Raw genomic sequence first — 24,667 nt, forward strand, 5'->3', positions numbered from 1 at the left:
CATGCAGGCGAATTGTGCAGCCCTGGGTCCGACCACCTGAGGCAAGTGAGCGCGGGTTGCCTTCTTCATTGCCTTGCACCACAGGGAAGTACTCAAAAGCTTTAGCGCCTTCAGCACCACGTCCTTTCGTCCATCGAGCAGAAGATTGTCTTTTCATACGGACCATATCTTGCGAGTGGCAACTCATCAACCTCGAGCGAAGCCCGAATTCCAACAAAAACACCTTGCAAGTGGGACTAATAATCATGGACCCTGCCAGTCTGGGCATTGGTGCTGCTTCCGTGGGCATACAGCTCTTCGACAGTGCAGTCAAATGTAAGCATCAGCCAAAGATATACGGAGTTCTTTGTCTGACCGTGTACAGTGTTCAGAGTTTTTGAGGAAGCGGCCCAAGCAGACAAGAAGTGCGAGCAGTACAAGTTGTTCCTGCGTGTGGAGTACGACAAGCTCGAGCAATGGGGAATCATGACAGGCCTATCAGACGACAATCCCAAGTGGTACGCCTCGCATATCCGACGAAATGGGGCTCTCACCGTAGCGATCCTGTCAGAACTGGGTATCTTGCTTAAAACCCTGCGCTCAAAAGTTCTAGAGTACCGCCCAGACAGCGCCGACAGTGAAAGTTCCCGTGCGGTAGGCCAGGTATTGCGAGTCAATGATTTGGCCGAAATACCAGATCCCAAGATTGTCGACGAAGCAAGAGACAACCTAGACGTGGTTCTGCGGCTGCCAGATCCACCTCGTGATCGGAAGAAGCTAAGAGAGCGATGTTGGATCCGACTGAGCCAGGCCGCAAAGGATGCCGGGAAGGTTGCAAAGCACCCCAAAAGGTTCAAGTGGGCAATCAGTGACATGGAAAAGGTTAAGAATGACTTTACTCATGTCCAATCCCTTGTGAGCTCCTTGACAGACCTCAGCCGCGACCAAATGACAATTCTCGTTGACAACACAAATTCCTTTAAGCTGACCCTCTTCCAGCTGGCCACTGATGTCAGTGAGATGAAAGCATTGATGAAAGCAGACCAAGGTTTTGCGGAGACTGCAACACTGTCGGGTGCCACTTTGGTCGAGGCTGTGGGAACCCTCAAACCGGATTCATCGTCGGCAGAATCGTCATTCTTCCGCGCCGCGAGTGCGTTTGCTGTGGACGCAAAGAGTCTCAATATTGACACTATCGAGCCATGGTCTGATGATAAGCTGACGTGGAACCGATTCTCCGACAGACTTGCACAGACTTATGCGGTCACATCTGACAACCGGAAAGTCTGGATCGAATGGAAATCGGCACCACCAGCTTCAGGGCGGCACAACGGAGAGCCCAGCGAAATGGGCTTTTCAGACTCAGCCCAGAGAGTGAAGAAGCTGGTGGCGCTGTTGCAACTTCGAAGTCGGCCAGAGGAGTTTTGCGTTCCTACTTGCATCGCTTATATCCACGATGGCCCACGGTTCGGTCTCGTATTTGAGCCTCCTCGAGATGCCGAATTTGCACCCGATTTCGACCACTCTCTACGTGCTCGCTTTATCGATACGAGAGCCATCCTCGAGGCGCGAGTTGGCATTGCTCAGAAGCTCGCAAAGTGCCTGCTTCATTTGCACACAGTAAATTGGCTGCACAAAGGGCTTCGAAGTAATGCGATCCTCTTTTTCCCCAAAGACATCAACTCAGGATGTCGTCCACAGTTATGTGGATTTGACTTTGCCCGCGCAGCGGACGATGCCGATGCCACGGTTCCGCCGTCTGAAGATCCCGGTCGACGATTGTACATCCATCCAGAATACCTTGCTGAACCGCGACCAAGTTTCAAGAGAACATATGACATCTATAGCCTAGGAGTCATACTTGTCGAGATCGCGTTCTGGCAGCCTATTGAGATTATCCTGGGACTGGATCCTTCCTTAAGGATGGGCCAGATCAGACAGGTTCGTGGGAAGCTGTTGGACGAAGAGAATGGCCATCTGAAGTCCATCGAGGCAACAATGGGCAAGCGTTATGCGGATGCCACCAGAGCTTGTTTGAGTGGCTTGTCTGGCGATGATGGTAAGGCCGTGGGAGACGGGCAGGATCAGGCGAATCCGACTGTGGCTGCTGTCATCAAGCAGGCATTTGAAGAGAAGGTTGTCGATAGTCTTCGGAGCATACTTGTCTGAGGTTCCGCCACCGAAGAGTTTTGCGGAGACGCTTTATGGATATAGAGATGATATATGAGGGGTACCCGGGAGAGAGATAGAAATGAGGTGGAGAGTTGGTCGGAAGGTTTGTGCTGTGGAGCGTATCAGCAATGTTGCCAGTGCAATACATATAGCGCTAGAAGAGTCTTCACCTTGACGAACACCGCGTGTCTGATTTCCATGATACTTCGATTTCGAGAGCTCGGAGAGCGCTGAGTCGGCTAAGGTACTCTCCTGCCCTTGAGAAAAGAGGTGATGTCGGGAATGGCGGCTATCTCGGCTACTCTAGCCATATTGGGTCAACCGGCCCGCCAATTCGCCGATATACCCGATTCCCCTCTCTTCACTTTCAACTTTCCAGTCAACCAGTACTTCCGCATCAGGCACAGACAGAACATCATCGGAATGATGCGTCTACTGTACTGGCGCTAGACCTAAAGACGCATCTTATAGGTGGAAGTACCTATTCTTCCGCCTTGCGTTGTTCTTGCAGATTCAATCAAACTCTACGAACCAAGATGCGGGGATAATGCCGATCTATAGTGCTCGGCGACCTGTGCCCAGCATACCTGGGCCTACTAACGGACCCAAAACCTCCGCAAGAGACAAAGTGTGCTCCTCCAATGTCCCGACCATCGGGTCAGGAGGGAGAGAGACTCTTGAATGTGGAGGAGACCGAAGAGGAAGAGACTTGCCCAGCTCTTGGCCCGTCACTTTCCAAAGATGATAAGAAGGAGAGCGCAGAACATGATACCGAGCACAAACTATCTGCTCTCCAGCCCTGGAAAAACATCATGCTGTGTGTATTGGCTCTAGGAGTCGCCTATCTGGCGCTCAGCACGGCATTGCCCTCTCGAAGACAGGATGGATGGCCATATGCTCCTTTTGCCACGAGTGGGAGAGACATAGTCAACAGCCAGGGCGAAGTAGTCACTTATGCCGGGGTCAACTGGAATGGACACGGTGAGACCATGCTTCCAGAAGGCCTCCAATATCAAGTAATTCGACAAGTCCACCCTAGCCTCGTTTGCAACAAAGCTGACCACGTCTGTAGTCGATCGAGAGCACCGTCACAAAGATCAAAAGCACTGGCATGAATGTCATACGTCTGACTTACGCCATAGAGATGATCGATGACATCTACGACAACGGCCCAAACCAGTCGCTGGAGTCAACTTTGATCAACGCTTTGGGATCTCAGAACGGCAGTACAGTTTTGCAGCAGGTTTTGGCCAACAATCCCCAATTCACAGCGGGTACTACCCGACTAGAAGTCTTCGATGCGGTGGCCGCAGAGTGTAACACTCAGCAGATATACGTCCATCTCGACAATCACATGTCGAAGGCAGAATGGTGCTGCAGTGTCGGCGATGCCAATGCATGGTTTGGAGATACTGACTTCAACATCCAAAACTGGAGGCGTGGACTGGCATATATGGCCGATCATGCAAAGTCGTGGCCAGCGTACGTCAGTACTGCACTTCGCAATGAACTGCGTGACCCTGGGCCGAATTCTCCAGTGCAGGCAAACTATGGATGGCAAGACTGGTATCCGAACGTGGTGGCGGCTGCCGACGGCATCAATGCTGCAAATGCGGATCCGTTGATCTTCTTCTCTGGCCTGAACTTCGATACAGATCTTCGCAATGTATTGCCAACTCCAAGCCCTTTTCCTCTCGACACTGGCTAATGTTATCCCTTCATTTAGGTCACGCGTGGGATCGATCTAGGCGGAGGTCAGATCTTCGACATCGGATCCTTCTCCTACTCCAACAAGATCGTCTTCGAACTCCACAACTACAACAACAACTACAACGGCTCTTGTGCAGACTTCGGATCGGGACTCTACAATAACGGATGGGATGCAATGGACAACAGTTCGACCACGACGGCAAAGAACATTGCGCCGGTAGTGATGACAGAATTTGGATTTCCACAAGACGATACGACGGACCAGAATCCATATCCGAATTGTATCAAGGAGTACTTGACAGGTATTCGAGCAGGTTGGATGCAATGGGTGAGCTATCTCGTTGCCGTTATACCAAACCATACCGGACAGATTGCTGATACGATTGCAGGTCATTTCAGGCAGCTACTACACTCGACAAGGCACTCAAGACTACGAGGAGACTTGGGGATTGCTGAATCACGACTGGTCCGATTGGAGGTCGCAAGCTGCTATCGACGGCTTCACGAAGCCCTTCGTTGAGGCTACACTCAGTTGATGGGGATACGTATAAATATTTCATGTCCATGTCCCCTTAGGTGAATTGAAAGGTATTATGGCTGACAGCGGGCCGCGCAGCGTGTCTGACAGGCCATACCTTTGTCGTAGACTCAAAATTGTCAGCTCCGCTGCAAATATCAGACAGTTTCCAAAGCTCAAATGGAGGCGTATTTCTTTGCAACTTCTCAGACGGTCTCGTCGCGGCGCAGAAAGACCTCGTTCACGCATTAAACACTGAAGCATCTGGCATTCGTCCGCTGCTTCGCACATCACACATTCTGAGCCTTGGGCTCCGGACAATCCGCCCTGGACGGCAAGGAAGTATTCCACCTCGCCATACGTCAGTAGTCGTGATAGCGAATATGTCCCTGGAGCGCTGGAGATTTCGAATCAAAATCTACGGACGCATTTGGTTGAGTGGTCAAGAACGAGGTTGATACAGGCAAAGGTTGATGAGACGTTCACAAGACACCATGGTGGAGCGTGATTGATCATCTACACGCGGTTCTTATTGGCTGGTCACTATAGCACGGCGGGATTCATCGCCGCCAGTCTATGTTCCTCAAGCAGTTCTTTCACTTTGTTTAGCTCAAATGCAAAGTTCCAGATTGTCCCAGCAACCGACATCGAATACTTCGCGCCGTGGCCAAAGTCGTTAGGTTTGGAACTCTTTCCTCCAACGTGCTGCAACACGCTCGGAGTCAATGCCCATCGCTGTTCCTCATGTTCGTCGGCATATTGCTCCGTGAGCATGTCCGCAAAGCCGACTCGCGACGATGTATACCAGTCGATCAGATTAGTGGCTTTGTGTCGAGGATAAACGAGACCCTGTGCGCAGCATCCAAAGTTGTTCATCTCGTTGACTCCTTCGGGTAGAGGGAAGACAGTGACTCTTCCAACCGCAAATACCAAGACTATTGCCCAAGGTATTAGAGCAGCGCAGATGAACAGCAGGAGTCGTGGAGTCAGGATTCCTTTTATCACGGCAAAGCTTGATCGAGCCCAGCAGAGCAATCCAGCCGAGGTAGCGATAGTCAAGATCGACCAAAACGTATAGAATGTCCAATACGCGCTGTTCCAGCCGAGGAATTCTTCTGTGTAGAACATGCGCAGGTAGAGAAAGCCGTTTCCGAATGTTCTTGCTTCGGCTTGTTTGATGCCTTCGATCGTACGATGATACCATCCGTCCATGGCGATAACATCGTCCTCGATCATAGCGATATACGGCGTACCAGCGGCATGACAAGCTTTAAGCAGGTATGTATAGTCGTAGAGGCCCTTGGTTCGATGCTCCACATCATCACGCTCTAACGAGTCGACGTACAGACGTTCTGTCTGTGAGAGGTTGTAGAGCAAGACCTCATCTGCCAGATTGGAAAGCCATGGCTCTTGGTACGCAGGATGTGTCGTTGCGTCGGTATGAGCAATAAGAACAACAAGCTTGATTCCATCTCTTTCTGGTTCGTCTAAGCCCGCCAGCAAGGAACCCACGGTAGTGCGAAGATAGCGGGCGCCGCTCCTTGCAACAGATGCTATCCCCACACAGATCTGCGGAGTACGGGTGCCACTGGATCGAGGTGCGGCATGTGATGCGGAGGCGATGAAGCGCTCGGCTTGCCACTTTCGAACAGCACTATACTTCGGAGCGTACGCCACGTCGGGGTCGAAGAACCAAGAACCTGGATCTCTGGAGGCAATGCTGCGAGCGAATAGGGTACAGATGACGACGAAAGCAAACAGTACCCAGTAGCTAGTGAAGCGAGAAGGAGTGAGCCCACATTTGGTGGCGATGCAGCAATAAGCCTGGTACCTCCTCCCGCACCATATTTTCGCAGTCAATCCCGGAGTGTTGTTGGTAGTCCGCATGATGAAGCTGGGAGGCTCATAAGGCCTTTTTGAGAGGCGTGTGAGCGTAGTGGGGGTGAAAGACTCGCCTGCTAGCTGTGAGGGATTGGAAGGAGCTGATCCAGCTACGGAAGAGGCATGCGATCGAAGAAGGTGATGCGACACAGGAAAGAGTCCGAGTGAGATGTGCTCAAGTAAGTTGGCAGTGCAAACAGGCAGTGTTGGCTCGGATCGGAAAATCTTTCCGCCATGCGCAGCGGCTTGCTGCCGGCGTTAGAATGAGGAAGGAGCTTGGGAAGAAGATGTGAAAGAATCATACCCTTCAAACCACCTATTTCACCATTTCATGTCGGCGATCCTGGTATCTTGTCCATATTCGGCAAGTCTGGATGAAGATGCGCCGCTCTGGGCGGGCGCAAAATCCTTTAGAGTGGACGTCTTGATTGTTGCATAGTGGAAGGCGTTCCGGCAGCAGAATGCTTGGATAAACCATCGAGTACGATCATTCCTGCAGATGGAGAGTCTAACCAATGCAGCATATGTGCTGTAGTCCTAGCTCCGCCATATCGGAGAGACTCTAGCGCGCGCAGTCGGCCCAAGTGGTAGCCTTTCTTGGGCACATCCTCGTATCCTGCGTCTTGCGGCGGCTCAGCCAAGAGAGCTCCTAGGTATCACTATTTCACGGCGGAGGGTTTATGATCAGGCCCAAGTGGTACGCTCCACCCCGCTTGCGAGGCGCTGTGTTTGAATGGATCCTGGTGTGAATTAGAAGGAGAAAAGGGCACGACATGACATTGAGAGAAGGCTGGACTAAAAGCGGGCTCGGGACGCGGGCCGTAGCTTTAGCCCGGGTTTCCCGCTCAGGCATCCAGGCGCATCTCCCAGCAGCCAGCTTGCACTTCACATGCCATTGATGGCTTCCTCGAACTACGACAGCCTGTCTTACGCACCGAGACTTGAACCAGCCTCGCGCTAGTGATGCCATGGCGGCCGTGAACGGGTTCATTGCCGCTCCAGATTCGCTGGATGCAAGTAAGTCAACCAATATGTCTCAGCAAACCAACAACTCAAACCCCCTTACAGTTGACTACGACCCGATTGACCATTTGAACGCCCTCTTCTCCAATCCGTCTACCCTGACCGCCGCGCCTCACGTCTCTGCCTCCCTCAAACAATACTCGTCCACCCTCGATACCGAGATCTCGACCCTCGTCACGGCGCAAACGACATCCGACTCTGATTCCGTGGAGCGCATTCAAAATGCCAAAACGGAGCTCGCCGAGTTGTTCGCCAAGATTGAGGGTGTGCGCGAAAGAGCGCTGGAGACTGAGAGGACGATTACGGAGATGACGGCGGAGATCAAGAGATTGGACAGCACGAAGCGGAATCTGACACTCTCCATGACTGCGTTGAAGAGACTGCAGATGTTGACGACGGCTTATGAGCAGCTGCGGGGTCTGAGATCTACGAGGCAGTATCGAGAATGTGCACATCTACTGCAGGCAGTCATCCAGCTCATGGCGCATTTCAAGAGCTATCGAAGTATAGATCAGATTGCGGCTTTGAGCAAGAATGTTGCGGATGTGCAAAGAGAGTTGTTGGAGCAGGTCTGCGAGGACTTCGAAATTGCATTCGCCAAGGGCGAAGCACAGCAGAAACGAGGGATGCTGGGCGAGGCATGTCAGGTCATGGATGCGCTGGGCGAGCACGCAAGAAGCAGGCTGATTACATGGTACTGCAACACACAACTGCGCGAGTACCGCCAAGTCTTTCGCGGTAATGACGAAGCCGGAAGCCTGGACAACATCTCGAGGCGTTACTCCTGGTTCAACCGCATGCTCAAAACCTACGACGCTGAGCATGCGATGCTGTTCCCACCAAGCTGGAAAGTGAACGAGATGCTGACGAATGCATTCTGTGAGAGTACGAGGGATGATTACAAGGGCATTTTGCAGCGATCGATGCGGCGGGCCGACGGGCAGCCACCAGATGTGAATCTGCTGCTTTCTTGCTTGCAGGAGACACTGGATTTCGAGCATAGTCTGGAGCGTAGGTTCTCGTCTGGAGAGTCGAGATCGTCGATGGACACCGTCACTTCCGGGGACGACAGGCGGCATGGCTTCAGTCAAGCCATTTCCGAGGCCTTTGAGCCGTATCTGAGTATATGGGTCGAATCGCAGGACAAGCAACTCGCCACACTCATTCCACGGTACCGACAACAACAAATCCGTAACCAGGAAGAAGAGTTCCATGCTCAGATGGTGACACCATCTTCAACAGAACTCTTCCACAGCTACCGAGTCACGCTCGCTCAATGTGCGAAGCTTTCGACAGGAAGTAGGCTCCTCGAACTGTCAAAAACGTTCGCCAAATACCTCGATGCATATGCACAGCAAGTGCTGTTCTATTTTCTCTCTGAGAAGACTGGTGGACCAAGCGTGGAAGATGCCGTCATCATTCTTAATACTGCCGACTACTGCTACACTACGACAAATCAGCTCGAGGAGAAGATCAAATCACGGATCGACGAAGACTTGCGAGAGCAAGTGGACCTGCAATCTCAAGCCGACACCTTCATGGGTGTAGCATCTGCGGCAATTCGTGGCCTCGTGCACAAGACTGAAGCAGATTGCGAACCTGCTTGGCGAAGCATGCGGTCCGTCCCCTGGAGCAAGATGGAGAGCGTGGGCGATCAAAGTGATTTTGTGTCGACACTCCTCCAACGAGTCAAAGAGCGCGCCAAGACTATTCTCATCCACCTCTACAAGCCGCAGTACGCTCGTGCCTACTGCGACAACCTCGTTGACGCCCTCACCACGTCGTACATCACGAACATCGTCGCCTGCCGTCCAATTTCGGAAACAGGCGCTGAGCAAATGCTTCTGGACTCCTACGTCCTCAAAAAGGGCTTTTCTGAACTTGCCACCCTCAACGCCGAGACTGGCACTCCCCTTAATGCCGCTTTTGTCAAAAGAGTCAATCAAGCCATGGCGAGGCTCGACCCAATCCTCAAGACTCTGCAAGTCCGCTCGTCGCCGCCAGAAGGTCTCGTCCAGGCATACCTAATACATATCCGAGATCGTTCAGAGCCAAATTTCCGCAAGGTTCTTGAACTCAAAGGCGTCGCTCGAAAGCAAGATCAAGCTCACCTCGTCGAGCTGTTCAATGCGCACAAGTCCAGTCCCGCGAACGAGAACTTGCAAGTGTCGAATTCACTAATTGCAGGTCTCCAGCTTCACACCCAACCTTCTGTGAGCACGAGTACTTCGGTCCCTGGACTTGGACTTGGCGCGCTGAAAGACAGCGCAGCAAGCCATTCCACCCCGTCTCTCGTGCCGGGCAGGTTTGACCTTTCAACCACCAATTTTGGGACAGGCTTGATGAACGCAGTCAGAGACGCTGGTGACCGTTTCGCAAGCCCAGGCCTAGGTGCTTCAGGAAGCGTAACTACCAACGTCGCCAGCAGGACTACGTCTCCTCCACCCAGCACCGGTGGCGTTGGCGACGGTGGAAGTCTGAATGAGAACTTGAGAAACTTGGGTAGGTTCTTCAAACGATCTGAGGGTGGGAATGCTGCTGGCTTTGGCGGCTTTGGCGGTCGGTGAGCCTCCTGTCAAGACCTTCCCACGAAACCTCGCACTCTGTCAACAAGCTGTCAGATGCATACATACGCCGCAACGAGTGAATATCGCGCGGTCATCGCCAGCTCGCCCTTCCAGTCGTCATGCGTCTGTATCCTGACTCAGCCTCATGTGCTCAATTGTTGCCTGATATCCTCCGCGCGTCTCGTGGAGTTGTCGTTTCTCGTACAGCGGCTGTGGTGGCAGTGCTTCTGCAGGCATTGAGGCCAGGCAAGCTCGCATTCGGCTCGCTTCCGGTGAGATGTTCTGGACCTGTGCTCAACAACAGAACAAACGACAAGAAAACTCATCGTTGCATGCTCAAGAAACAGCACAGCCAACAACCCCAATTCGAATCATGTATAATGGATGCCGTCTTGGTAAGCCCTTCAGATCAGCCCTAGGTGGTACCGATCGGGACCACCTGTAGCTATCGGAATCCTTTCCTGCGAGCTGTTACCGCTGCTGGTGCTGTTGTGCGCAGATCCCTGCTGCCGTATCGCAGCCGCACGCCCCTTCAGAGCTCGCCAAACGAACTGCCTGCAGTCTGTGCTCTTCTGCTTCTTCTCTTTCGCAGAAGTGCTTGCGAAGGATGAAAAAGGCATCGCGTGCGTCCTGCAGTACCGTTCAGCTCTGATAATCCCGCCCTCCACGGGCTTTTTACATCCTTTGCACAACGTCATCGACATTGGAGGATGCTGCCATTTGATCCTTGATTAGAGAGCTTGTTGCTTTCTGTGCGCCCCGCATCTGGATTTCGACTTCACTTCTCCACGCTTTGGTGAGGGATGGAGAAGAAAGAGGTCGTGGTGGACGAGGCGCCGTCTCTTCCACCACGCATGCCATCGCGCATTCCAACGAGATTGGTCATCTGCGTGGACGGCGCTCGCTACGATCCGAATAATACCTCTGAGACGCCCACCAGCGTGTACCGTATTTTCAGCAGTATCCAGCAAGGCAGATGCATCGACACGCAAACCGGAGTCGCACACAATCAACTTCCTCGGTACTTCCCAGCCATCGCTTCTTCAGACGAGGTTTTCTCCGCTCAAAAGCTCCAGGCGACTCTACCCGGCCAAGGATATCATCGGCAGATTCAAGACGTCTATGAGGCATGCTGTCAGCTGACTGGCGCTGAGGATGAGTTGGTCTTCTTTGGGTTCGCGAGGGGTGCATATGTTGTGCGAGCAGTCGCTGGGCTACTGCATAATTTTGGGCTTTTGAACATTGCGGCAGCGCAGAGTGACTTTGGACGAAGTTTCAAGAAGGTGCTGAAGGAGTCTGATAAGCTCTATATGCGACCGCAGTTGGCGCTGTCGAAGGTTTGTATCACTTTAAATAATGTCCATTGTTCTGTGTACTGATCCCTCCAGTCAAATTCCGTGTCCAGCGTCTCAACAGCTTCATCTGGAGATTTTCGAACACCGCCGACGATCAAGTTTCTGGGCGCTTTCGAGACCATCAAAGCTGTCAGTGACGACAGTGCATACGATATCAGCTTCAACACATCAATACGACATCTGCGCCATGCTGTCGCGCTCCATGAAGATAGGAGAGCACTTTCGCCGGAATACGTCTACCCTGAATTCCATGGCCAGGAACTCCGAAAAGAAGGGAAGAGCTTGATCCAAGCTCAGTTCATTGGTAGCCATGGAGACATGGGAGGCTCTGCGCCGAAATCTGGCCTTGGACTGTATCCCGCGCAGTGGATGATATTCGAAGGTATGAGACTTCATTCACAGGTATGCGAGAACTAGTACTGACTTGGTTCTGCTTCCGCAGCTAGTGCCTGCGGTGTCATGTTTGACTTTGATCACCAGTCAGTCTCGGTCCTCTTCCCCAAAGACGACAGATCCAATAAGAGCCAATCTACATCATCATTCCAGGCAGCCAACGGCGTGGTGACCACGATCCAAGATATCAGACGCATACACGACTCGTCTCAGCCGGCTCAAAGTCACTACGGCATCAAGCTGAACACACGACAAGGCACGATCCGGCAGAAGAAGACTCGAGCTCCGTTCGAGTCCAACGGCTTTCTCAAAGGCTACTGCGAAGATGCTCCCCAAGGAACGATCATCCATCCGTCAGTTTACATGCTTCTCGACGAGCACATCAATGTAGCTCTCGACACCAAAGAAGCTAAATTGCAGCGTCATTTAGAGGAATGGCGAGAAAGAATGCTAGGCAGTACCAACGGCCTGGTGAACTTCGGCTTTTGGGGAGACGAAGACAAAAGCGCTGCTCTGGATGGCGTATCCGCCCTACGCATCCTCGTGTGCGGCAATACAGGTGTCGGAAAGTCGACGTTGATCAACAAGACATTCGGCGTCGATGTCACACAGAGCTCAGATCGTTCGAGGGGAATACATGATGTTCGCCAGGAGATTCGCTTCGAGGGGCGGCCGGATTTGGTCGTGCATGACAGTGGGGGATTTGAAGCCGGTGCAGACGCCGAGTTCATTGCCATCGAAGAGTTTCTGAAGGAGAAGAGTGAGGTGGTGGATGTCAAGGATCGGGTGCATGTGATTTGGTGAGACAGACGCCCGACATGGAGAGGCTGACGCTGATGGGAAGGCAGGTTCTGCATTGAAATCAACTCGGCGAGAACGAGTAAGGACTTTTGCCTTGGAATAGTGATCTTCAGACAAAGCTGACCGCTCTTAGTGCAAATGGCAACGGAGAAGCTGTTCCAAACTGTGTCGAAGTACGCAGCAGAAGTACCAATCGTGGTTGTAGCAACGAAGAAAGACGACCTGCTGGACATTGAGTTCTCAAAGCGAAGGAAAGAGCTGAAGAGGCTCAAAGAACCATTTGATGAGGAGGATTGCGACAGCTACGCTGAAGAGCAACTCAATACCAGGCTCGAGCAGATCAGAGAAGAGATGTTGTCAGTCGAGGGTGGTAGACTTGACGCTCTGGTGGCGGTTTCTCAAGGTACGCACAAATCCAAGGGTGCAATGGATTGAAGACCATGATGACCGACTGACATATTCGATCCGTAGATGACAACCCCTCAATATCTGAGCTCAGCAAAGTTACCTCCCACGTACGCATACCGAGCACCAGCAACACCTTCCCGCTCTTCAAAGACCGTGCTGACGTATCTGTTGCCCACTATAGACGTTCGACTTGGACAAGGTTCGCATTCTCTTCGTCCGCGCGCAGACCGCAAAAATCGATTTAAAGGTGGAACTAGCCGAAATCGAACTCATCCGCCGATATAAAGCGCTGATACGCACTTCATCCGGACTCGGATTCATTGCTGGAGCTGGGTCGATTCATCGTCGAGCGGCTGCGAACAAGGTCTGTCAGGCTATCGTGGGGTGTTTTGGTTTGTCGGTCTCGGCGGACAAGGCTTTGGCGGCTATGAAGACGAATGTGTGGAATCATCTTGGGTTTGATCCTCATGTTGCGCTTGGTGGGTCTTTGCACGAGCTTTGCATCTTTCGCAGGGCTGACTCTTCGTTCAGGCGAATTCCTGAATGTCATTGGGGCTATAGGAAGCGGCAAGAACCCCCGTCGGACTTGTATCTTGAAGGTCACACTGACATTTGGCTAGCAGGGTTCGCGGGAGGCATTCCAGCCTGGCTCGTGACAGGAGTAAGTTCGTTGGGGGTTGATGATCCAGGCAGACGCTAACTACATTCTAGAGCATTTCAATGCCACTCATCGTTCCAGCCACAGCTCGACTCTTCTTGACCATGTCCTGTGATCTCATACTGGTATTGGTCAGATCTTTCCGAGAAGTGGCCTTCCGTGGCAGCGAGGGCCAGCCTTCGGAAAGAGATGTCGAAAAAGCAGCCCGCATGTACCGTCTCAAGGGGTACACGACCCATGTGCACAAAGAGGTCAAGCAGCTGGTGCCGAAGAAGAACTTGGCCGCAAGCTACAAGTACGATAAAGTGCAAAGCACCGTGGAGGATATGATCGAAACGTACAAGGAGAAACTGATGAATGACGAGAACATGCCGAATCCCGCTCCCTCGTCGAGAATGAAGAAGCTATCCCTTTCTCTCCGAAGAGGCAACAGGAACAGCGACGCGGACTCTATAACATCCAGCATCCCCGACATCACCTCCCCCGTCGAAGACTCCTCGGAAGACGACGACGGTGACAACGCCGAGAAGGACTTCTACGCCGAGCTCCACGAAGCGCATAAGAAAGCCGTGGAACTGGAGGCTCAGGGCCCGATGTCAGGACTCTCTCCTACCAGGGATCCTGTGGAGATGGAGAGTCCGAATGTTATGAGGGCTGAGCTGCCGAATACGGAGAAGGCGCAGCAGCCGCGGTTTGAGCTGGAGGGGACGAATAAGGTGGTTGAGTTGGAGGCACAGGGGAGTGCGCCGAGGGTGCATGAGTTGCAGGGTTGAAGATGTCGAGAACGTATTCTGAGGACGTTTTAGTGCTTCATGAGTGCCCGCTGTCCGCTCGCATCGACATGGTCAACCCGTGCACCCTTACACCTCGTTGGCCGTGACATAGCCCTCCGACGTGGCTCCAGCATCCGCCGAAGAGAAGCTCCCTGTCCTGGAAATCCGTCTACTCGAAGGAACTGAGCCAATGGCATACGGGAGATCTGCGCCAGACACTTCAACCTCGTCTTCGTCTTCAAATTCGGGGCCAATTGCGTCGAACTCGTGAAACGGATGTACCAAATGTCGGGAGATGTAACATTTGTAACAACTGGCATCTCGACCGTGATAATGAGCAACCGCAAGTGGCGTCCAACAGCGATCCACTCCGTTTCCACAAGCGTGGACATCGGCACCTTCAGCGACCAGTGCCCCGATAATGGTCTTCTGTTGGTCAAGGGTTGGTTCTGGGACTCCAAATTGTGTCCAACCACGCAACGCCCACAGCAATGGAGTCCAGCCGTCTACGTCGCGGACATCCACAACCCACAAACGAAATCTCAGTACACGGTCCAGGACCTCTGGATTGCCACCGGCAGCCGCGAAATGGAGCAAAGTTCGCTGGAAATAGTCCCTGTGGGCCAGGTCGTTTCCTGCTGCTTTGGTGATTAGTTGAAGTGTTTCCAGCCCGCCAAATGCGGCGTACAAGACAGCAGGCCGTCCTGCTCCATCCACGACTTCAACTTTGGCTCCGTGATCTAGCAAGAGCCTCACCATGGCTGGCGTTGACCACCCGCATGCCGCATTCAGGGCCGTGCCATTCTCGCGCCCTTGGACGTTGAGATCGACTTCGGCCTCTTTGACCAGATACTCTGCCACAGCAACGTTCTCCGCGGGACTGTCTCCCCTCAGACGATGTCGGAGAAGGAACTGAAGAGCTGTGCCTCGAACGACATGATTGTTGTCAACGCTGATACCCGCTTCAACAAGCGCTCTTACGATTTTCAACTTGATCGGAGCAGAGCAAGCGAGATGCAGTGGTGATAGGGCGTCACTTCGCCAGTTGACAGAAACATTTCTGCTCAGAAGGAATCGGACTGCTGGGAGATTACCTGCGCCAACAGCGTAGGGTAGGGCCGAGTATCCCTTCTCGTTGATCGCTTCGCAGTTTGCACCTCGATCAGCCAAGCGACGTAGCCACGATACTGGTGTCTTTGAGCCAATAACCTGTATTGGGACATTTCCTTCCATGCTCATTCCATTCAGATCAGGTGTGAACTCCAGAAGGTCCTTGAGAATCTGTTCGTCAGAGTTCAGCTCATCCTCGTCACTTCCCAAAGCTCGCATCATCGCAAGGTGCAGGACGTTGTTGTTCACGCGAGTCTTGTGATGCACGTTTACACCTGCGTCCAAGAGCACACGTACCGCAGATGTGCAGTCTCGGAGGACAGCAATAGTCAGAGCACTGTGCCCGGACTCATGTAAAACCTCAAGATCTGCTTTCCAAGCAACCAAGGTTTTCAGCGTGTTGACATCGTCGTTAGATGCTGCCAAGTACAGTGCAGAAGCGTTGGCCTCGGGAATCGTGGCATTCACGTCAGCACCACGCTCAAGCAAGAGACGGACTACTGGCTCATGGTCGAAAGCCATGTGTAAAGGAGCCCATCCGCGTCGGTTCGTTTGTTCCAGGTCAGCACCATAGTCGACTAGAACGGCAGCGATATTGCGGTCGCCGTTCTGTGCCGCAACTAGGAGTGGCGTCCATCCCTGACCTGTGGCATGATCGATTTCTGCTCCGTTATCCAAGAGCAGCTTTGTCATTTCCAGATGGCCCCACGACACAGCGTAATGCAAGGCTGTAGCGCGGATCTCTCCTTCCTCTTCATCGTTGATGTTGATAACCTGCTCGATGAGCCACCTTAGCATATCGACGTCCCCTCGCCTGGCAACACCCTGGACGACCTTTGCCCGCCGACAGACCTCTTGGATGTTTACGTCATGTACCGCCAGTGTTCGACAAAGTGCCACGTTTCCTGCATAGATGGCCTTCTCAAGCGCTCCTGCTATGGCTTGGCTTGCAGAATGCTGAAACAATACTGTCTTGAGCAGGATTTCTGCAGTCTTATTATGCTTCAGTGCAGCACAAGTTGCCAGTGCCGTTTCTGCCGCTAAGCGCATGGTCGTAGGCTCATCCGGATCAAAAGTGAGGACTTCGGCTGCGCAGAAAAATCCGGATTTGGCAGCGGTCTCAAGGGCGCTTGCTGAGCTTGATGTTCTGAAGACGTTCATCTGGTCCTCCTTTTGCTCAGTCTCTGCTTTGATCAGGGCCTGCACAGTATCAATATCTCCTGAGAGACAAGCTACTTCAAAGGGAAATGGTGGTCTCCGCTTTGTAGCTCTGTTGACTAAGGCTCCATGTCTCGTCAAGCATCTGACAGCAGAGGATTGCCCATGTTTGGCTGCAATATAAAGAGGAGTTGTGGTTTCATCATCGTCAATAGTAGCATCCACGCTAGCTCCAAGTTCGATGATGTTGTGCATTGCTTCCTCGTGGCCAAACTGCGCCAGCCGGTAGAGAACCAATGGAGGCCACACAGGCCGAGAGCCTGCATTTACGACAATCTTTATCACAGAGGTAAGGGTTTGAATGTCGCCGGAAAGTGAAGCCTTTTCCATCAGCTGTGCACTCAATTCATCGTCAGGGCTATGATGTGCTGCAATGGCCTCGAGCGTTTCGCAATTGCCATTCCAGGCTGCCTCTAACATGCCTTCTGCAAGTTCGTGAGGGTCTGACACTATGTGGCCTTGATCTTGAAGCGAAGCAGTGATGATGCCACGCAATCCCAAGCCTGCAGCCAACGTCAACCAAGGTCGAGACACTTCGCGCCGTTGATTTCGTCTTGAAAGCCCTGGTAACGATCGTTGTCGCTAAGAATTCCATATTTTTCTACTCTGAATAAGTCTGGCTATGGAAGCTGCGCCGTCGTTGGTTGCAGCCGCGAGTTTGAAGTGTTCTGGCCAGTATGCAATCACGTAATCCCACAGGTGATGAAGAGATGTTGCCAGGCCCAGATTCTCGATGGGCTGCGGCAACGAGCATTTCATACCTCTGCTTGAGCAAGGTGCATGTCGTGTGAGGTACGATGCACAGGCCTCTGCAATCAGGCTGTGGGCAAAGGACTTTATGTTGAACCACTGCGAGTTGTTTTCGCCACAGCCTTGCACAAACCATTCCCTCAGATGGGGCCTGGCCCATCGAATTTCGCCGCCTCGAGATTCGAAGACGTTGCCGACGGTGTCGGAAAGGTCCCTCAGAAGGTTCTCAGAGCCCAAAGACGCGTTTCTCGAGGCGTTTCTTGAGTTCGTTCCATCAATCGAAGCTGTCAGTGAGATTGCTGCATCAAGCTCTCTTATCGCCAATGGCCTGAAGCTATAGACCAGCCACGCAAGCACGGCTTTTAGCCAAGGGCGCCTGATTCCAGGGGTCTGAGCTAGCCTTGCTGACAACACCTGCTGCTGCGTCTGTAGTGATAAGTGCAGAACAGTCTCTGCTTCCCGAGTTGCCATCGGCAAAGAGATTCCCGCGAGAATATCAAGGATCAATCGCTGCTGCGCTCCATCATGATTCCATTGCCGCAGCGGTGTCACGATCGTGTCTCTCCAAACCGTCAGATCTGGCCTTTGGAGGAACAGAAAGGATAATAGAGCTTCCGTGCCGGAACTTTGAGTCAGAGTACCCTGCTCGTCACTCATCAGAAGATTGTCAATTGTCTCGGCATCTTCGAAAATCGCGTTACCGCAAACGAGAAATTTCAGAGGACCTTCAAAGTTCAATTGGTTGTGCCAAAAGCGTCCAAGAAATCCACGCAAAGGCTCATTGTCCTTGTTCAAACAATCGATGATCACGTGTAGGCGATCAACTGTACCCCTGAGATGCCGCACTGTGTTTTGGAGTAAATGCTCGAGCTCCAAATCTGTAAACCGACCCATAAAAGACGTCAGCCGTTCGCTGTAGGTGTTGTAAGATCGACTTTGCCTGGTTGCTTGTGCTAGCAGTGTCATCAACACTGGTCTCAACAGAGACCTTCGAGCATCAGACTCGAGGCACCGAAAGTATAGCACTCCTATTCGCCGTGTTTGCGTGGCTTGCAAATTTCTTGTTACAGATCTGGCAATTGCGCTTGCTTCATCGGATTCGGCACTTGGGTTCCACAGCACGAGGAACTTGGGATCGTCGTCATCTTCCCATTGCGATATCTTGTCAGGGTGGAGAAACGAGTCTTTGGACCATGCTAGGGGCCTGATGTCGAACGGCACTGCCGACGAATACATCTCTTCAGGGGTGTCTCTGTAGCTCGCCATCGAAGCATCTGTCGCTGCCGGTCAGCCTTATCTTTTGCGTCTCTTCGGATTGCAGCCTACACCTGAGTGAACTTTTCATCGTGTCTATGAGTACCGTGGAGATGGAGTCTCCAAGCGAGAAATCCACTAGGTCTTCATGGCCAAGCGACACAGCCTTGTTACAGCTAAAACTCAGACCTGCTGTCCACGAGGTTGTCGATTCATGTTCGAAGATCTGCTGACAATTAGGATATGGACTTGAAGCTCTTGTAATGTGCACCAAAGGACGGAACCTACGTCTTCATAGCTGGAGGTCACATTGACTACGGCTTGGAGCATTGGTATGAAACAACGATCGTACGATGCGTTCACCTCTGCAATGGTCCCGAACAAACTCTTAGCTATCGCCCGTGCATGATCGGGAGTACTCTTTGCACTTGTAAGTAACGCCAAAAGCTCAGCAAATGAGTCTTCTGTTCTATCGAGTCGATGAGGAACACCAAAAAAGAACTGAGCAAAGGCCAGTCAGCGAGCATTTTGCAAAAGGACATTGGCGAAGCACCATAGCTTTATCGCAAAGATTCATTCGTTGATCATCCCAAGTGCCCGTAGGTGGATTGGTAAGCGCCTATTTCGAGAGGGTCAGTGCCGCAACGTAGTGTCCGATAGTGAAGACATGCACCCTACCGCTTTCACTATCAAGCCGCCTATATCATGGGCTATGAAACACATGGACCCGTAGGCTCTCTGGTGACTTTCAGCGATGGCTAGTGATTGCAGTAAGTATTTGTCTAACCTCGAACTTGGTCCTCTTCTCGCGAAGTTGCTGCCAGAGCTGGCGAGCACATATCGCAAGGAAGGACTCTACTTGCGTTGCTTGGCGAAGCTCATGGGCTTCGTACTCAAACTTCAGAATCCGACACCTGAAGCTGGAATCGGTTTCCATCAGTCGCAGGACGCTGCTCGAGAGCATATCGTTGCCAGCCTTGTTGTGGTTGAGTCCTTTGGCCAGCCCATCGTTTATGCCAGGCACGAGTATTACGCTAGGAAGCGTCAACCAGCATTCAATCAGCAAGCGCAAGCAAACGTACTCGAAGCAGTCCCAGAGGCCGACATCATCGCTGTCGATGTCACGGAGAACTTTGAGATTGCATCGGTCATCGACAGGCTTCTTCGTCCGCCAGCCAGGCATGCTGTCATCGTAAACGACTTCTTCACGCGCTGAATCTGCCATGATTGTTGCTGGACTGCCATGGCTTCTTGGCATTGTCTGTACCTCAGGTTATGGGTCAAAAAGGTACTTGGAGTGGTTGAAGATTGGGAGGTCCATTCAATTCAATCTCAGCCGCGTGGAAAGACTTCAGCTGGGGCTGCGAACAGAATGCATGGGCCGTCCTCCAAGCGAGCAGCAGATGGTGTGTTGCACAGCATGAGCTATCAGTACGTTCTTCCGCAAGCAGAACGCGGCGCATTTCAAGTGGCATGAGAGGGCGTGCCGCGCAACAATCATCTGATCACGAACGCTCACACCTCTGCAATTTGCTCCTGTCTTCGTTTTACGGCTACGAAACGACTCGAACCAAAATGTCCTACTCAGACACCCATGGCGACCTCCACGCTGACTTGGGCGAAGACCCGAACGATTCAGAGTACCTTGCAGAATTCTCGGTACCACTTCACCATCGAACGGACAGGGGAAGCTCCTTTCGAGTCCAGAACGACCCTTCCAATCCGTGGCAAAGAGCAAATGTCATCGAGAGAAAAGGCGACCTCGACATGCGGTGCTCGCTGCTCGACGTGGTTCACGGAAAGTTGACCGCTGAGGGCAATGAAAAAGCAACGCTCTTGGTCATTCGTTTCCGTTTCGATCCTCGAAGACGTGCAAGACGATTCAAGAGTGCCAATATCAACCTGAATTTCAAGGGCATAGACAAAGACGAAGGACCAGCAGTGATGGCTATCGCTCCTGATGCTCATCTTAAGCTTGGGAAGAGCATGGCGCACACGGAGTCGAAGCAGTCAGCTGGACTCCAAGTCAGCGGCGGAATGCCCGCCGCTGCAGGAGGCACGATCTCTTGGGAGACCTCCACCAGCATGGACGTGACTACATACGCCTCAAACACGGGCTCCATTGACCTCAGGGGCAGGAACTGGGGCAGCGCAAACTGCGCGTCGTGGTCTCTATCCGAAAACGAAAATGGAGAAAGGGGTATACCGCCTTTCTTAAAGACAGCCGTCCTTCTGCGGCGGGAAAACTATGAGCCCTTCCGGTGCATGTTTACCATCGACGCTGCTGTTGACATCCGAAGCAAATTGGGGCGTTATTTTGGTCGCAAGGACGATCTTACAAATGACGACCCGGTTCTGTTTGACCCTTCGATCAAAGCCAACAACATTTCAGAGCGCTATAACCAAGACAATCTTGGAAGCTGTGATCTATACAGCCTCAGCGACATCACCTTCCGCACAGATGTCCATGGCACCGTGAAGGAATTGCAACAGACTGGTTGAAACGAGACGATACCGAACCTGCAGAAGCAGCACCAAACTCCGGTCAGAAAAACGTAGTCACGAGACGCAAAGTAGCACTGATCATAAACAAGGCTGGCCACACCATCTTTCTTTCATCAATCACATGTACGCCCGAGCCCGAGCCACGTGCATTACAGAGTAGCCCTGATGTAAAGCTAGCGTGTTCTTTATCTGCCAATAGCTCAAGGGTCATGTGGCTCGTTAATGCGCGTAAGAGCTGGCAGCGAATAAAATCTCACCCCTTTGTTGCAGGTGAGTGAGGCTGATGCGGCCGGCTATAATTAACTCGATGGGAGAAAAGGGTGTACGGAATACTTGGAATGGACTCCCTTCGTGGTGTCCATATCTTCCTCTTGCTTGTGACCAGCGACTATTGAAAGCACCGGGTAGAAGGTAAGCACGGCGTATAAGGCTTTCCTTTGTGAGCGTCAGCATAACTCGTAGCGAAGTCAATCTGGTTTACACTAACTTTTCGCAGTGTCCCAGGCTCTGCTTGTGGGACGTGGGCCCAACAATGGCTTCGCCAAAACCTGAAGATGACATTGTCAGCACGTCAAGAGTTAACAGCGGTACAATGTCTGTCGAAGACGAAGAGGATGTCTCTGCCAAGTTTAGAGCTATTCGAGACGATCTGCGAGCTTCCAATCACGTAAACGTGGACAGCATCCAGCAGGACTACGATGTAGACATTTTTACAACCCTCGAAAAAGAAGGCACACTATTGCACATGATGATTGACAGCCTGAAGCATGATTTCGCAAAATACGAGCCGTTGGTCGAGACGCTCACGAGCAGAGAAAAAATCATTTATGCCAAAAACTCTTATCAAGAGACGGTCCTATATAAGGCAGTTCGAGAAGAGGCATACCATCTGGTCAGATTCATATGCAGGATGAACGGTCTGGACATTGCCAACCTGCTTGCTTTACAAACTGGGGACCTAACCAATTGCCTGCATACGGCAATCACAAACCGCAAATTCGATCCTGACGTTCTACGCCTGCTGATAGACAAGGCAAACGACACCGCATTGGCAGGGAGGGACAAGGATGGCAGAACAGCATTGCATCTGGCTGTCGAATACCGACGATGTACGCCAGCCCGAGTACCTATAGTCGAGGCTCTGATCCAGAAGTTCGATAAGGCCTTAGAGATGGAGACCACAGCGGCATCTAGAAGTCTGTCTCCATATAGAGTCCACATGCTGTCAAGAGCAGCTATACTCAGCAGACTCCAACAGTCTCGTCCTCAATTGAGTGAGGCGTCTCGCTCCAGCATGAGCGAGTTGCGAAAAGAGTTTGCAGAAGTCACTCTTAGAGAGCCGAACGCTGTGCCACAGAAACCAACGACGCCGTTGTTAAATCACAACGCGAGACCTAGGCCCGAGTCGAAAGACGATGGTGGTCGGGAAGGCAAGAGAGATGCGCAAGCCCACAGACGGCACGAGAGGGAAGACGAGCGTCTCCGCAAGACCTTTGAGCAGGAACCTCATTTCAAAAGGGGGAGTGATTCTGTCCACTCTCTCGGGTTGGCGGCGCAAGAGTCGGAAGAGGGTCATAGGCGTTCAAAAGACGAACCCCAAGCAACGACAGGAGCTGAACGAGAAGGCAACAGCACAAAGGTGCAGCAAGATTTGACCACCGTACAAAAGGACAAGAAAGCTGCGGATGAAATTAGAGAGCTCATGAGACTTCACTTTCTGCGCAGTAGAAATGACGAGCAGTGTATTAGGTTCTTATACGGACCGAAACAAGGTAAGAACAGCAACTTGTTCGGATCGGGCAATGACCGCTAACAACTTTCGACAGACCGGGAGATCTATCTTAATCTACTTGACCACACTTCACTGGAGCTCAGCCGCAAGAGCCTGGAAGACAGCCTGGGACATTTGAAATTTGACGAGATTCTCCGATGCGTCGCGCTGCCACGAATGATCCTCCACCCAGATCCTGCGACTGCTTCAAGCTCTGTGTCGCGGAAAAATGGTCGGTCAGATGTCCTGCGCTTGTTTCAGTATCTGAAGGAGGACAAATCCTTGAAGGAGTCCAAGGAGACGCTTCCAGGGGTCAAGCGTGTGCTGCGTGTCATTGTCGAGGACCTATCATCACCATCGCACGCGGATGAGGACATTGAAGCAGCCTTAAAAGATCTCCACGTCGAAGACCTCGACTGGAGAAAATATGACATGTGCCCGAACACTATCAAGACAGCCGCACCTGAGGCAAAACGGGTCTCTCTTTACTGGAGCGGCAGTAATGCTGTTTTGAGGGGTTGGAGTGAGAACTGCACTGGCGGTGGACTGAACTCGATGCAAAATCTGAGGCATGTCCGCCTCTACTACAACATCGAGCATGTATTTGCGCTGCCGTTAACTGCGCCGACGCTAAACGCTGACTGCTGCTTGATAGGTGCTCGAGTCGAAGATACGTGTCCGCGAAAATGTCAAGGACTTCAAAGAGAGGCTGATAGACATCACTGTCGACGAAGAGGAGCATCTGATTCACGAACGTTGTGACCTTGGCCACGGCTCAGGCCTCGTCGGTCCTACCGAAGCCGAGAAAGCAGACAAATGGTTGACACCAATGGACTCGTTCGCCGACTTTATCCAAAACGTTACACTACCTGCCAAATTTGTCCTGGAAGATGTCATCGTGGGTCTGGTCGATGATGGCGTGAACCTGAACGAGCGATCGCTACAAAGCAGGGTGATCGATGGCCGGAGCTTCGACGCAAACCTTGGAGAAGAGGATTTGACAAGACCTTATTACGGCTCTACCCACGGACATGGCACAGCGATGGCAAGTCTTATATGCCGTCTATGTCCTCGCGCTAAGTTGTTCGTTACGAGGATCGAGTCAAGCCCCGACGGTGAGATTAGCGCAGAAAGTGCCGCGAAGGCTGTGCGTGCGACGATAGAACAAGGGGTCCACATCATCTCAATGTCATGGACTATCGAAAAGACGTCGGAGAATGTGAAAGGTATTGAGCAGCTCCAAGACGCAATACTGGAGGCACGGAAGAAAGGCATATTGATGTTTTGTGCTGCCAGTGACCAAGGCACGGAGAGAGATGATACATACCCAGGAGCTTCCAGCACGACGGAGATTTTCAAGATCGGCGCAGCTCGAAAATGGGGCAATGCCTCCAAGATGGTGGGCAACGGAAGTTCCATAAGCTATTTGTTCCCAGGGGAAAAGGTCGCTCCGCACCGACGATCGATCGACCTGCTCAAGAATATAACGTTATCTGGCTCCTCCATTGCAACGGCCATAGCCTCTGGACTGGCGGCCATGATCCTGTTCTGCGTCCAAGTGGCTGCGGTGGATCGAGAGACGGCCAAAAGGGGCACGGTAACACCCAGAGACTACGCTCAGGTCAAACGACATGATGGCAGGCGCAAGGCTTTCAACAACATTGAATCAAATCCCGACACCTCGCCAAAGTACCTTGGAGTCTGGCGACTTTTCGATAAAGCTTCACGCAAAGGCGATACGAGGCAGAATGATGGAAAGATTGAGGTGATTGCGGAAGTTGCTGCTGCGTTGGTGAAAGGTACCAAGTTTGAGTATGACTAG

General features: G+C 52.2%; 9 protein-coding genes across 9 annotated transcripts; 7 read left to right on the plus strand and 2 right to left on the minus strand.

Annotated features, from left to right (window-relative positions):
• Positions 1–245: 245 nt before the first annotated feature.
• M409DRAFT_56933 (uncharacterized protein) lies at positions 246–2,148 on the plus strand (the record flags this gene model as incomplete). Its single annotated transcript, XM_033813453.1, has 2 exons — positions 246–315; positions 365–2,148. 2 exons carry the CDS (start codon positions 246–248, stop codon positions 2,146–2,148), a joined length of 1,854 nt encoding a protein of 617 aa, XP_033665135.1.
• An 815-nt stretch (positions 2,149–2,963) lies between these two features.
• M409DRAFT_56934 (glycoside hydrolase family 5 protein) lies at positions 2,964–4,397 on the plus strand (the record flags this gene model as incomplete). Its single annotated transcript, XM_033813454.1, has 4 exons — positions 2,964–3,167; positions 3,224–3,817; positions 3,878–4,189; positions 4,251–4,397. 4 exons carry the CDS (start codon positions 2,964–2,966, stop codon positions 4,395–4,397), a joined length of 1,257 nt encoding a protein of 418 aa, XP_033665136.1.
• Positions 4,398–4,921: 524 nt separating this feature from the next.
• Positions 4,922–6,265, minus strand: M409DRAFT_56935 (uncharacterized protein; the record flags this gene model as incomplete). Its single annotated transcript, XM_033813455.1, has 1 exon — positions 4,922–6,265. The coding sequence occupies one exon, from the start codon at positions 6,263–6,265 to the stop codon at positions 4,922–4,924; it is 1,344 nt and encodes a 447-aa protein (XP_033665137.1).
• Positions 6,266–7,227: 962 nt separating this feature from the next.
• M409DRAFT_56936 (uncharacterized protein) lies at positions 7,228–9,849 on the plus strand (the record flags this gene model as incomplete). The annotated part of the gene is made up of 2 exons (XM_033813456.1): positions 7,228–7,276; positions 7,328–9,849. 2 exons carry the CDS (start codon positions 7,228–7,230, stop codon positions 9,847–9,849), a joined length of 2,571 nt encoding a protein of 856 aa, XP_033665138.1.
• Positions 9,850–10,652: 803 nt separating this feature from the next.
• Positions 10,653–14,161, plus strand: M409DRAFT_56937 (uncharacterized protein; the record flags this gene model as incomplete). The annotated part of the gene is made up of 10 exons (XM_033813457.1): positions 10,653–11,186; positions 11,238–11,586; positions 11,647–12,397; positions 12,446–12,477; positions 12,532–12,801; positions 12,870–12,913; positions 12,988–13,285; positions 13,427–13,467; positions 13,518–14,100; positions 14,142–14,161. 10 exons carry the CDS (start codon positions 10,653–10,655, stop codon positions 14,159–14,161), a joined length of 2,922 nt encoding a protein of 973 aa, XP_033665139.1.
• Positions 14,162–15,815: 1,654 nt separating this feature from the next.
• Positions 15,816–16,145, minus strand: M409DRAFT_37098 (uncharacterized protein; the record flags this gene model as incomplete). The annotated part of the gene is made up of 1 exon (XM_033810670.1): positions 15,816–16,145. A coding segment is annotated over one exon (330 nt), but the record flags the coding sequence as incomplete, so codon positions are not given.
• Positions 16,146–19,323: 3,178 nt separating this feature from the next.
• Positions 19,324–19,785, plus strand: M409DRAFT_56939 (uncharacterized protein; the record flags this gene model as incomplete). Its single annotated transcript, XM_033813458.1, has 1 exon — positions 19,324–19,785. The coding sequence occupies one exon, from the start codon at positions 19,324–19,326 to the stop codon at positions 19,783–19,785; it is 462 nt and encodes a 153-aa protein (XP_033665141.1).
• Positions 19,786–20,144: 359 nt separating this feature from the next.
• M409DRAFT_56940 (uncharacterized protein) lies at positions 20,145–21,071 on the plus strand (the record flags this gene model as incomplete). Its single annotated transcript, XM_033813459.1, has 1 exon — positions 20,145–21,071. One exon carries the CDS (start codon positions 20,145–20,147, stop codon positions 21,069–21,071), a length of 927 nt encoding a protein of 308 aa, XP_033665142.1.
• Positions 21,072–21,606: 535 nt separating this feature from the next.
• Positions 21,607–24,667, plus strand: M409DRAFT_25597 (uncharacterized protein; the record flags this gene model as incomplete). The annotated part of the gene is made up of 3 exons (XM_033807760.1): positions 21,607–22,846; positions 22,901–23,445; positions 23,501–24,667. 3 exons carry the CDS (start codon positions 21,607–21,609, stop codon positions 24,665–24,667), a joined length of 2,952 nt encoding a protein of 983 aa, XP_033665143.1.

The sequence above is a fragment of the Zasmidium cellare genome, assembly GCF_010093935.1.
Source record: "Zasmidium cellare ATCC 36951 unplaced genomic scaffold M409scaffold_27, whole genome shotgun sequence".
In the NCBI taxonomy this organism is placed as follows: Eukaryota; Fungi; Ascomycota; class Dothideomycetes; order Mycosphaerellales; family Mycosphaerellaceae; genus Zasmidium; species Zasmidium cellare.